This window comes from Cyprinus carpio, chromosome B20 (genome assembly GCF_018340385.1).
Source record: "Cyprinus carpio isolate SPL01 chromosome B20, ASM1834038v1, whole genome shotgun sequence".
NCBI classification, from domain to species: Eukaryota; Metazoa; Chordata; class Actinopteri; order Cypriniformes; family Cyprinidae; genus Cyprinus; species Cyprinus carpio.
Window position 1 is genome coordinate 13,506,257 of NC_056616.1, and position 14,386 is coordinate 13,520,642.

At 38.8% G+C, this 14,386-nt stretch overlaps 1 protein-coding gene across 6 annotated transcripts in view; it reads left to right on the top strand.

Annotated features, from left to right (window-relative positions):
* Positions 1-1,607: 1,607 nt before the first annotated feature.
* Positions 1,608-14,386, top strand: part of lnx1 (ligand of numb-protein X 1) — a 39,482-nt gene continuing 26,703 nt past the window's right edge. For 2 of the 6 annotated variants that reach the window (XM_042746166.1, XM_042746167.1), the window contains exons 1-2: positions 1,608-1,850; positions 6,034-6,541. In XM_042746166.1, the coding sequence (XP_042602100.1) occupies positions 6,114-6,541 (428 nt within the window). In that variant the 5' untranslated portion in view covers positions 1,608-1,850; positions 6,034-6,113. Of the gene's footprint in view, positions 1,851-6,033; positions 6,542-8,899; positions 9,051-9,947; positions 10,925-11,437; positions 12,082-14,386 lie in introns of those variants that run through there. The other 4 variants (XM_042746170.1, XM_042746169.1, XM_042746168.1 and 1 more) reach the window with 4 other exon arrangements.

The following is a 14,386-nucleotide window of genomic DNA, read 5'->3' on the forward strand; positions in this document are numbered from 1 at the left end:
AACAAAGTTTATTTGGCTATGAAGTGAAACACTTACAGTAATTATTCAAAGTTTGAACTTATGATCTGTCTCATGATTCAGAGACCGGTAATTGTCTAAATATTCACACCATGACACAAACACAAATGACCCATTTAAACATGCACGTGTGTGTAGATGCAAAAACACCCTCTGGTTACTTGTGCTTTTCTGATTCATTTATACTACGTGTCAGAATATATAAACCTGTTTGGAAAAATCAGCTCTCTCCCTTCCTTGTTTAATAAATTAAGCAATGGCAAAGTTATGTAGAATGTGACTTGTGACTTAATGTGTGATTGAGTAACTCAAAGTCAGCTTGAAGGCCTCAGCTATGAATTTAGAAATTTGATGAAAGCAACTTAAATTTAAGATAAATGAAAATTAAGCATGTTTATTTATTTATTTAACAACCAGTTATGCTGTTTGCTCTACTGTAATAATTGATGTTGATACTGTATTTGATATTGACATTTTCAGAGAATTACAATTAAGTGTATTTGCTGTTAGGCCTGATGATATTCAGTGTGAAAACCTTGCAAAATAGGGCCCAGGTGCAGATCTAAACATGCAGTACATTCCACTTTAAATGACTTCATTCCACTTCAAATGCTCTCTGTAATAGATAGATAGACAGACGGACAGACGGACAGACGGACATACAGACAGAAAAAAAAAAAAAAAAAAAAAAAAAAAAAAAATAGATTGATTAAAAAAAATAAAAACAGATAGATAGATAGATAGATAGATAGATAGATAGATAGATTAAAAAAATTAACAGCTGAAAAAAATATTGGACATCGAAACAATATTAAATCTCTCTCTCTCTCTCTCTCTCTCTCTCTCTCTCTCTTTTAAATTCTCACACATTGAAATGATCACACCTCATTTTTCTCAGGAAGAGACAGAACTTTACCAAGCATGAGCTGTAAAAACTGCCCCTGATCTCCATACAATCTTTCTTAATCACACAGCCCATACGCATACAAACATTATGACACACGGTTTCCTATGATCAAATCTACAGCAAGCAAAGACAAATATCCACAGTTGTTTTGAGCAGGTAACCCCCACCCACACAAAGATCCTAACCAAATCATCAAATGCAGCGTGCAAAAATAAGACCAACCGTTCCTCTCTGTCTGGTGTCGTTAGTTGGGCGTGGGCCTCTGCATAGTGAAATCAGCTTTACTGAATTGTTTGGGGTTCTTAAAGCACTTTGTTCAAGGTTATGTATGTGGATTTCTCAGAGGCATGTCACAGCTTGCCACATGCTGCCAGTGTATTTGTATTTGGTTTGGTGTTGGTGCAAATACGTATGCATTTACTTCCTTTAAAAAATTACATTTGTGTGCTGTGATAGATTCTACTGTAGTTATAGACATGTATTTTGCAATGTTTAGTTTACACACAAACTTGTGTCTTTATTTCTATAGTATAATGTTTAGAGACTGATATCTTCCTCTCAGTTATAACGTGTGAGTGTGTGTGTGTAAACTAGTTCCCTGCCCTACCAGAGCAGGTTAGGGCAGTTCTCATGTTTACCTGCCTACTGTTTTAGCTCTGCCTCTTCTCTCTCACTTCCTGTATCAGGTGCATGCATGTGTGTGTCAGGAATTGGCATCCCAGTGCATGATAGGATGGCCAGGGGTCCCTGGACTGAAATACTCACTTGAAGACCAATGGGACAACTTTCAAAGTTTACCGGACATCAGGGAAATTTTTAACCTGTGGCCACAGGGACAAAGTCCTTTTATTTTCTCTTTTACTTTCTCTCATTCACTGTCCTTTCTCATTTTCCCTCTGCCGGAGCGGTTGGATTACCTGTTCAGGTAAGCAGGAGAAATAAACCGGTCTGAGTATATTTACTCAGCACATTTTGTCTGTAACTTTAACCTGATGCTGATTTTTGTTTGATAATCATGTACTTGTTGACTCAGCACAGCTGTGGAGAAACTTTCTTTGTGTATAAAGCAAGATGAACCCTTTGAAGTCACAAAGCCTGTGAAAATGTGCGTGTTTGTGGACATGGAGGCATGTGTATAAGCATGGCGCAGGTGTTGATTCATATATTTGTAGTGTAAACACCTTTAGCTTAGATTGATCATCGTCATCATTATTATTTTGGTTAGATTAGTTTTTGTCAGCAGTTTTTACCACCAGCTGATTAGCCGGGAAAACCAAGAGCACGTCACCTGTCAGTATGCGTGAATGTGTGTGTGGAAATGGAAAATTATAGCCTCACTTTTGCTATGTTTGCTGTTATCTTTATTGAATTGTACTATATATGGCATAAATGCTAGGTTTTATCAGCGATAAGACATTATATGGAGTGTAAAACAGCAATCCTACAAAATACTAGTCATCTGCTAGATGGCATTATATTATATTATATTATATTATATTATATTATATTATATTATATTATTATATTATATTATATTATACTGATCATACAATTAAATAGTTTTAAATTAAAATATTTTTAAAATGTAAAATTTTAACATTTAAAAGACCACACTAAGAATTTTTGAACCACACTACATATGTGACATAACATCAGTGGAAACAAAAGATGGCATAGAGAGGAACAGATAGGATTATTAAGACAAGATCTTAAAGGAACCGAATAAAATGTGTTGGAAGAAAAGTGGGTTAAAGAGGAAGATAGGAGAGGGGTTCATACAGAAAGAGGCTGAAACAAAAAGGGTGGGGGTGAGCTATGTACATTTCCATATGAACACTTATGTAACGCTCCCCACGCTATGCTGGCATGAAGTTTTGATGTTCCTCTCCTACATACTAGAAACATATAACCTCATTTCTCATATAGACTGTGTTTGTTAAAAAATGTCTCTTCTGAGATATATTTGCATTGTTTGTAATTATTTTCCTCATGCACTCACTCACTCAGAACACCCACTTCTGTCATCTCTTTATGAGTGTTATTTTATGTGAGTGGCTATGCTCATTAATATCCATAATTTCCACTGAATAGCCATTATATGAGCATTAATCACAGTATGGATTTATTGCATTATTCATTAGCTATATGACTTAACAGTTGAATGTCTAAGGGAACCCTAAGGCTCCTCGTTAGGACCTATACTGTAACTCGACCATTCAACCCTGTTTATAATAATAATACATTTTATTTAGTATAGCGCCTTTAAAAGAGTACTTTCTCAAAGTGCTTTACAACACAAGCAAACACAACAATCCAAACTAATAAACAAAAATGCAGAATAACAATCATTTAAAAGCAAGCCAAATATAAAAAGTTTTAAGACAAGATTTAAAAATACCAAACGAATTTGCTCCCCTGATGTCAGGGAAAAGCCGGGAGAGACTTCCACAATTTGGGGGCGTAAGATGAAAATGCCCGATCACCCCCAGAATGCAGCCGTGTTTTAGAAGATCACAATTATGATTAGCCAAGCCAAGTACTGAGGAGCCAGACCATGCAGTGCCTTGTATGTTAACATGAGAACTTTAAAATCAATATGAAATCTAACCGGGAGCCAATGCAACAATTCCAAAACAGGAGTAATATGATCAACAACCCTGGTCCCTGAAAGAATTCTGGCTGCTGAATTTTGCTGTAGTATGTTGAAGTTTAATACAAGATTTTGAGACTCCAATAAGAAGGGTGTTACAGTATTCTAGATGAGAAATGACAAAAGAATTAATTAACCTTTCAGCAACAGAGAAAGACAGCACAGGTCATAGTCGTGCAATATCTCTGAGATGAAAATACGAGGTCTTAACAGTGTTCAGCACGAAAGGCTCAAAGAATCAACAAAATGATCACATAATATTTTGTGTGTAGATAGATTCTGATACATTGTGGAATGTTCTTCTAAAACATGTCTGAACAAACAGCGGTGAAGTCAAATACAGATCCACAGCAGGAGCAAGAGAGCAAGAGATCCACCCTGCTGCCTCTTTTCTTACAGTGCTGCCTTCATCAAGTGTGCTATCTGTTCTATTCTATCAGAAGGCTGAGATGTTACAGGGGAAAATGCAGTCTATAAGCATTTTCACTATAGTCTTAGACTTTTAGAGCCCACTATATATTTTTGTGTCTGCTTTTGCATTTATTCCTTCATTGATGCATTGCTGTGCACTTTGTGTGATGGGAAAGTATATGATTGTCTGTGCTGAGTGATATAAAAATGCTGACACACAACACACACACACACGAGACAAGGCTGATTAGGCACAAATGATTGAACCATTAATACACACTATGTTCTGTGTTTGTCTGTATATTCCTTCCATTAAGCCATTTATTTAGGATATTTTCAGCTTTTTCAGTCATTAAACATTGATCCCACTGGATCTAAGATTATACTGTTATTTTTATGTGTGTAGCTTTCTGGTTGATTGTGCACTTTAATGCCATTAACACTTTTTTACGCTTAGTACACTTACCACCGCTTTCCTCTGTGCCAAAGGTCACCCGAGAAACAATATTATCTCGTCGGAGGAGAAATATTGGTGAAAGAGAGAGTTGAAAGAAAGAAAGTAAAATTAAATAAGTAGCTATTAAGTCCTGTCATTCTGTTTGTTTAGAACAATGGGTTTTTCACTACAAGTGCCTTTGAATGCGGGAAGACAAAAGAAAATGGAAAATTCCAATTGAATAAGAGCCACAGGGTAGAAGCGATTATTTTGTATGTGTGTGTGTGTGTGTGTGTGTGTGTGTGTGTGTGTGTGTGTGTGTGTGTGTGTGTGTGTGTGTGTGTGTGTGTGTGTGTGTGTGTGTAATGAAATGCCATTGCATACTCAAGCCATATCGTCACTTTGAAGGATCATTAAAGAGATGATGATTTAAGGAGAATGCAGGGTTGCCAGGTATAGCTGTGTCCTTGGGCACACTCCTTTATGGGCGTGTGTGTGTGTGTGTGTGTGTGTGTGTGTGTGTGTGTGTCCTCTTATATAGCTCTGGTTAAGCTCAGATCAGATTACAGGGAGGCAGACAATAAAGCTATTCTCATGCATTCACCTGCAGTGCACTGTCGTTCAAGGGTTCCCTGTTCAAATCAACAGTGAGTGACTTCACAAAATCTGAGAAGCCATATTCAAACTCACAGAAAGATATAACGAGACTTTGCTTTGAGAGTGTACACTATGTGTTCAGTGCAGAGATTGTACTAAGTGAGACACTCCAGACAAAATTTTATGGCGGTAATAAAATTACACTCCCATCATAACCGTACAAACTCCCACGTGCGAATGAGTTGTTGTATACAACAGGTGTGGTGATGCACTCAGTCTTATGTAAGAACATCCTGACCACAGCATTTCTTTAACAAGATAAAGTATGAAGTTATTCTTTACTCACCCACATTCAAAACCTGTATGCAGTTGTTTTTACTGTGGAATATTTATTATAAAACAACAGTTTATAGAGACTATGTCTGTCAAGCACCAAAAAGCTCACTCTCTCCTCTCAAAGGTAAATAAATAAATAAAGTAACAGGTTCGGAATGACATGAAGCTAAAGGTAAGCTAGGAGTGTATGTAAACTCAGCTACATAGAAACACACAAACACAATTCTTTTCACTAGTAAATGACAGGCTCACGTGAAGCCAGGTATAACTGCTTCTGACAAACATCCAGAATAATGCTAGCAAAGTAGCTGTTCTCTGTGTGACCATGCTTAAAACTTCTACTGAATAACTGCCAGTTATAAAATTACTTCTTTTTTTTTCTCCAACTGTGTTTATTAAGAGTCTCAGGTGCAATATTGATATTTCTGTTGCCAGTGAAATATAAAATGAGTTTCGGATCAGTCTGATATTTATCCTTCTGCCAGCTCAGGGAATTAAAAATAGAGTAAATTTTGCTGCCCTCTTTTTGCTAAACTGTGCCTTTGGGTGTGTGCTAACTGCCTTTCCAGCAAACAAGATTATTATGTTGACACACCTATTTGCTATTAATGACTGTTCCTTTCATTTTTATATTTTATTTTATTTTATTTTATTTTTTTATGTGCTCCTCCCATACAGGTGGATGGCTCAAAACGCAACCTGACACAACAAAGCCCACCAACCACAAAGACTCAGTAAAGCTTCGACACAATTACACAATGAGTGATCAGGAAGAAGAGGGTGCTGTGGCGATGCCCGTTTGTGGTGCAACAGGAGTCAGTCCCACGTCCCTTCCTCCTGACCTTTGCCATGTCTGTGGACAACGGCACCTACAGGAGGAGAACCATGAATATTCCTACAAAGAGGAGGTGGATGATGACCTTATGTGCCACATATGCCTTCAGCCTTTGATCCGGCCACTGGACACCCCCTGTGGACATACCTATTGCCAGGAGTGCCTGACAAACTTCCTGCTAGAGAGCGACTTCTGCCCGGTGGACCGTACTCCCCTGATGCTGCAGACCTGTCGCAAGTCCAGTCTGCTGGTGCACAAGCTGCTGGATAAACTGATGGTGTCCTGCCCCTTTACAGAACACTGCACTGAAGTGATGCTGCGGGGTGAAATGGAGGGGCACATCAGGAGCCGGTGAGGAAATCACCCTCAGAGCTGTTTTTGATGTGATAGTTGTGATCTTAACAAGATTTGAGCTTCTTGATGAAATTTAGGATGGTGGCAGACAGGTTTGGAAAACATACAATGTGATTTAGCCAAGTAGAACATGGATCTGCTTCTTTTGTTGGTCCTGGAGCAATATTGCTTTCATCATAACCCGAATACTACCAGGGGCACTGTTTATGAGAAATATCATTGTTTTTTAAGTTTATTTTACCTGAACCCAAACATCTGCACTAAGCAGCCATTGTACTATGATAAATGCTTATTTATCTGTCAACAAATTAATTAGGACTTTTTGGCCTATTAAATATAAATTAGGTAATGTTTATTTAAGGGTTAGTTCACCCAAACCCCTTAATACTGTTCATCTTCGAAACACAGATTAAGATATTTTGAATGAAATCTGAGAGCTTTCTGACCCTCCACAGACAGCAACGCAACCACCACGTTCAAGGCCCAGAAAGGTAGTGAGGACATTGATAAAATAGTCCATTTGACAGCAGTGGTTCAACCTTAATTTTATGAAGCTACGAGAATACTTTTTGTGTGCAAAGAAAACAAAAACAATGACTTTATTCAACAATTTTTTCTCTTACTCGCGTATCCCTCTGCTTGTAAATAAGGCGCAGTGCGTCTGGGTTCTACCTCTGCGTTCAACTCTGCGTGTCGAAGACTTTCACAGAAGAGAAGAAATTATTGAATAAATTCATTATTTTTGTTTTCTTTGCTCACAAAAAGTATTCTCGTAGCTTTATGGTGGAACAGTTGAACTGTTGGACTATTTTAATTATGTCCTTACTAACTTTCTTAGCCTTGAACACGGTATTACCTTTGCTGTCTATGCAGGGTCAGAAAGCTCTTGGAATTCATCAAAAATATCTTAATTTGTGATTAATTAATGACAGAATTTTCATTTTTGGGTGAACTATCCCTTCAATAATCATGAGCCAAGCCGACAAGTTTTATAATTGTGTCTGTCCTTTTCAGACATTTCAACAACCCTGATCCCCACCATGGTGTGGTCAGATTTACAGTTGCTCAGAGAAAAGAAAAAAAAAAGCAAAACCAGATGTGACAAATACCATGAATTACATACAGGTATAATGACAATGAGTTGAATATCCTGGCAGCCAGCAATCAAACCAACCCTAAATAACTGCTTTCCAAACAGACTTTTTTATTGACAGGTATATAATGTTGGTGTTGGCTGAGTAGTTGCCGCTCATCCATTGTGGATCTTATCTTTTGTTTTGTTGCTTAGTTACGAGTTTCTGCCCACACAGAGGTCACTGATGAACATTAACCAAGAGGCTTGTTATTGGTCATTGCTGCAAATGTGCACAGGGAAATGTATTCACCACCGGAAGTTTATCTGGCAAAATTGCATTACACCAATTCCCATTGAACTGACTGGATTTCACTTGTGAAATTTTGCCAAGCCACAGAAAATGTGACCACACTGTAATGTATACAACCAGATGAAATCATTAAAAAAAAAAAAAAATAGTGTTGGGGAGATAAATATGAGGCTATCACTAATCCTAACCCAAAAATAAAACCTAAGTCTCATTGGTTAAAAAAACTGTTTCAGGAATGTTGATCCAGACATGCAGACTTAAGGTTTGAAGGATATTTTCAGTAAGGGGTCGTCTTCAGATGTCTTTATTTGAGGTTAACATGAAGGATTGGCAAAGCACAGTTTAATGTATTGAACTGTATAAGCAAATTTTGAATTGCTGAATGTGACTGATGTATTCACGCTTCATCTTCTCATTGGCATTCATAAGCAGCTCTTCATTCATTGTCATTCATAAAAGACTCTTGTCAGCGATTCGCCTCAATAGAAGACATGTGTCGAGCACATCTCTGTCTGCGTGCATACATTTGTTTATTTCGTTAGAGGATTCTTTTGTTCTCCACTCCTCAGAAGTAGGAACCCCACAGTGACCTCTGTTTAACTGACTAAGATATCTTCCACCTCAGTGCCTTTGGGGAAGTTATGCTAACTAATGGTTTTTATTGGAACTCTCCCTCACTCTTGCCATTTTCAGAATGGTAGAGTCTCTGTCGTTCCTGTGGACTGTTTCTGAATCATTAGTGCTCCACAGGCCTGAGGGCCTCTGTTGAAATTAATTGCATTTTGTTACTGGCGTTAATGGAAAGTTTCCCTCTCATTTAAAATTCCACTTACGGAAACATAATCAACTTGCCCTTTTCTCCAGTCAACCAAAAACCCACACTTGCTTCTTTCCATACTATTGCTCCTCTCCCCTCCCACATCCTTCTCTTTTTATACTGGGCTCTTGGGCTTTCAGTTCATCGTTCTTTGTCTTTCTCTTCCTCTCCCTGCTTTCTCCAATGTGGTCTGGTCTCCAGTGGTCTTAGTTGGTTCAGGATTGTAAAGTTGGACAACATTCAAAATGGGACGTGACTTAAGCGGAACAAGAACTGGTGAGGACCAGCCAAAGACACTTTCTATGTAAGAATGGCCTTCTATTCACTTCATTTCATTTTTATTATTATTATAATTTTTTTATTTTTTTTAGAACTTTTGTACAAAGTACAAAGTTCCTCTTGATTCCATGCATGTAAGCTCAAGAGATGCATTTTTCTGTGTCAGCTGCTACAGATTGTGTTTGTGTCCCAGCATTTGTGGTCATGTGATGTTAAACTGTGAGGCTTCCTTCACACTGGTGACTCATAACTGTGTGGTGAGAAGATTTGGTGTTCTGAATCAGTTTTGATTGCTGCTTTGATGTGTTTTAGCTAGTTTGCATGTGCTCTGGAGCTTTGTTTCAAATGTTGAGAATTTTGTATCTTGTACCATATGTTGGTCTGTTTAACTTTTTTTGTGTTTGCAGTCAAGAACGTCTAGATGCACTTTGTCTCTCAATGTGCGTAAGCATGTGCTTGTGTCTGCATGTATTTGGCAGTGTAGACTTTCCTGGAATCCTAGATCAGATCTGGGTAGAGAGGAGGGAATGTACCGCCTTAGGCTGTCCTTGGGCTCTTATGGACATGCAATATTGATGATTGCACATTCAGTACTATACCTTCACCAAATCATATGATTATTGAAACTGCTGTAAAGTTTGGAGATCAATGAACCTATAACCATTGTCTGATTACGTGATCTTGTGAGTTATTGTCTCTTCGGATAATGATTGAAGAATATTCAATCTATCTATCTATCTATCTATCTATCTATCTATCTATCTATCTATCTATCTATCTATCTATCTATCTATCTATCTATCTATCTATCTATCTATCGCTAGAGTCACACATCTGAACAGACAGATGTCTGTTTCTATCTGTCTCTTTCTGTCTATTCAACTGTTCATCTATTTATTCATCTATCCTACTGTCCATCAGTCCATGCGTCGATCCATCCTCCACATGCCTAACCTCTACACACATGTACACATAAACACACACACACACACACCGCTTCATAACTGAATGAACCGTTGCGTAGCAGAGGGGGGTGGTCTTTGCCACATGCTCTACCCTTGAGGCATACGGACAATGATAGATGGACCACCCAAGCCTGCATCTCCCCCTCTCTCCCGTGTTAGTTGGTTTGCCCCAGTTCTCTCTCTCTCTGTAGAGCATGCTGCAGTATAAGTCAGACGCTGTGTTACCATACTCACACATACTCTCTCTCGTTCTCGTTCTCTCTCTCTCTTGCACAATCACAGCAGCATGTGGGCTCGTGAGCGTAAATCCTCTCACTCTTGGATGATGCCCAGGGCAGATTAGACTGCAACGCAACCATTGCACCCGACCAGCGTGCCAGCAAACGCCGCTCTCTGCCTCCTCTTCTCCTTCTACTTCACCCTTCTCGTTTCTTCTTCATCTCGGCTCCCGTGCACCTGCACCAGCTCCAGACGCCGCTCCTGCCACCTTTTCTTCTCGAGTCTTTCTTCATCCTGCACTCTCTGTTCTCCTCCACTGGCAGCGCTCCCAGTCTTTACCTCTCCCTCTACTGCTGCTGATCTCTACTGCAGAGATGACCGGGCTAAAAGCCTGAGGGAGGCGAGGATAGAAAGAAAAGTGGAAAGACAAAGAAACAAGAAGAAAAGGAAAAGGAAGAATAGCTTTTTTACTTGAGGGAAAGGCGGTAGGGGGGTCAGAACTGTAGTAGAGGTGGAGAAGCAAGGGGCAGGGAGGAAGCCGGATAGGAAACACTGCATTCACCCTAGAGAAAGAGAAAGAAAGCAAAAGAAAGAAAGACTCAAGACCCTGGAGAGAGAGGGTCATGAAAGCTCTGCTGCTGTTGGTTCTGCCCTGGCTCAGTCCAGCAAACTACACTGACAATGTGGGCAACCTGCACATCCTCTACTCAGAACTGTGAGTAACACACACATTGTCCTGTGTGCCTGTCCGGTGTGAGTTGTGTCCCATAAGTACCACCTCATCTTTTAGTCTTATACAGGACAACTCTCACTGTACCCCATCCCATCCAGTACTGCAATGTGTGCATCTGGTTGTGTGCATAGGTGTATGTTTGTGTGTGTGTGTGTGTCTGTGCGCGTGTCCATACATCATTCTCAACAACCTGCATAAATCCCAATTGATCCCTTTTTTTTACTTAATCAATTGCTTGCATGCCTGTTTGTGTTTGTGCATTGCTTGCATATATGTGTAGAAGTTTCTAGATGTAATCTTATGCCTAAAATGTAATTTAAAAAGGCAAAATTCATCACATTGTGCTTTTTATTGTAGTTGTATGGCAGGGGACAGTGGTGTAGAGGTGGTTATGGTTGCGTTCTGTGATGAAGCAGGTTTTGTTTTGATGCTACCAAGCAGTGAGGGACACTGCAGCATGGCTGAGATGACCTAATGTGTGTGCGCAGGGGTGTTTTCGCATCAAACAGTCAGGAGAATTTGAATTTCTGACATTTTAAGGATGTTTTTACTGTCATATATCATATATTTGTTAGATAAAAAATGTGTTATCTTTGCACAAGGAAAAAGGACTGAGCGCACTGTTGCTAGGCACACCATTCAGAAAAACAAAACACAGGTACTCAAACACCCATCGGATATCTGACAACAGCATATTCAGTCACTCTTGGAGCTGCACGGAACATAAAACATTCAAGCTGAACTTCTCTCTTGGGGCAAACACTCCTTAAAAGAGTAAAATATATGCTTTTACGCAGCAGCAAACAACGTAAAAGCTTCTTCATTGTGCGCTACACTGTTAAAAAGACACTTCTGCATTCAGCGTGAGAGTACCGTGAGTGTGTTTGGGTGAAAGCTGGTTATATTGATCCCGGGTCTTTGGCAGAAACACAATTGTGGCGTGTAAGTGTGTGTGAAAGGCTGGGTGTAGTACAATAGACTGCATTACAAATCCTCTCTTCTTTTAGAGTCTAGACCATACACAACAAAAACATGCTGAGATTGGTGTGTATAGCAAGGAAAATAAAGAAAAGGAGGATTGGAGTGGAACAGGACAGTGAGGTGTCTTCAGAGGGATGAATGGTGAGAAGACAGATAAGGTAATTTCCTGCACCATCTGTCCATGCATTTGTTTGGCTTGGACCTCTTAGGATGAGGTCTTTCTGTCTTTCGTCTCTGTGTATGTGGGTCACCGTATGAGCTGTGTTTTATGATTTATGTCCCTGTGTATGTGAGTGTCATGGGTAGACATGTATGAGTTGAAAAAGAGAAGAGAGAGGCGTTGTGTAGTCCGTTTTTGTTTGGCTGGCTGATGGGAGCACGGTCGTTCGTCTTCATCATATATAATGACAGAAAGCTTCTATTCTCATCTCTCTCACACACTCTGGCCTTCTTTCTTGCATTTTCAGCTAGCTGTGTTTTGCTTAAACCATAAATTCACTCTTCACTCATCACTAACCATTACCTTTTTCTTTCTGTCTTTCTTTGTTATCGTATGTTGAACTTCTCACAGATTTCTCTGTAGCGCTGTGGTGGGTATTCACTCATGGATAGGAATGACAGCAAAATCGATCACACACATGCTAGTATCTTGTATTAACATCTATCTCAGGTTATCCAGTCACAAGTGTTCAGGCAAGACAGGTTTACCTTGTATTAACATTTCATGGAACCACTCTGCTGTCAAATATAATATAAGTTTTTCAAAATGTTTTGCATTCCATTTTTTTTTTCAATTAGACACTAAAAGCTGCACATGACGAGTAAAGTAAACCCTTGTTTTAGTGCAACTGATGATTGAGAGGCGAGCATGAGGTCCTTTTATTTTGTGTGGGACAAATGCGATGTGGTCCAATGCGTTTCTGACTACCTCCGTATGTCGTCTGAGTATTCGGATTGCAACTGTTTTGGACCGTGTTTACACTTGTATATAGAACTGACCGCTTGCAAAATTAATGTTAATACAAACAGTGTCTGTCAGAGCTGATATCCTGAATGTTTGATCTCACACGCACACACATTTCCTTTCTCTCTTATGCTTTGACATGCTTAATTAGACTTTGAATTAATCTTCTCTGTGCACTGTTGCAGATGTTTTTTTTTGTTTGTATTTTATGCAGATGCTTGATGTGTGTTTGTTCTCAGAGGCACAATACCTGATAAACAGCATTGCTAATAATACTGCAAGCAGTTTAAAGGTGAACTATGTGATTTCTGAACCACTAGTGTCACTAAATGGTATTGCAAAAACAATACTGGGCAAGCAGGTACCCTGCCTCCAACTTACGCCATTGGTTGAGCCAATGTTTCAGACTGGCCATGAATGTCTTTATAGTGTGACAGTCATACTCATAGTCAGTATTTACACTCTTTTAAGAAACTAATTTGCCAGTGGATAACTTGTAATATTCTCGCTTTATTGATATTGGACAGGAGAATGGATTTTAACACACTCAACCTCTCTTCCTGATGTCCATGTTCATTCAAAACAGTTCTGCTTCCCAATGCTTTTAGAGGTGTAGGTGTATCTTGTGCATTGCATGAGTGTAAAGGTATGCTGAGATATGCCTTTTCATGTTTGTGTGATGTTGGATGTGTCTGCACATGCTTTATCAGGTGGTATTCGAGAAAAACAGCTCACACATAATGAGACATACTCTAGTTTCTAGAGACATAATAAAGCATTATAGAACAATGTGTCCTTCCAACATTTGCACATAATCTGAAATGTAAAATAAACATGTATGAACAAATTTCATGATATGCAAATGTTAAGGTTCATGGAATGTTGAATTCTTTTAATTAATAGATTGATTTTAATATATTTCACAGTTAAAATATTCACCTAATTGGACATTATATTGGTTTCAAGAATACAAATTTCTGAAAGGATTTGAAAAAATTTTAAAGATATTGAAATAATAATTAAATAATTAAATTAAATAAATAATTTTGCCATTTAAAATAGGTTTTCTGACAAAGTTTTTCTATAGTTCACGGCTAAATGAGAGTCCCGCTATCAGATTGTGCTTGAGCATTGATGTCATCAGAAGAAAATGCTGTCAATATGATCATATTGTACTTTCGTGTCTATTCAAATGTAAATATAAATGTTTCACATGAAAGTCTATGAATACTAATGAGATCTTCTTGTCCATCCACATTTCACACTGACTGTTTAACCTGGCCAGATAGGTGTGAGGAACTTCTGTTAGCATTAATGCAATACCTCAAAAGAAAGTGTTAAAGTGTTAAGATGTACTTTAGAGGTAGGACATCACACTTCTTGAGGGCTGTGCTAACTTGTCTAGAGCTTTCATACGTTATTGTGGCATATGTGGGCTGGAAACAGTTCTTGTGAATCAGATTTGTGTCACGATACAGCTGTGCTTGAAAGCGGCTTGG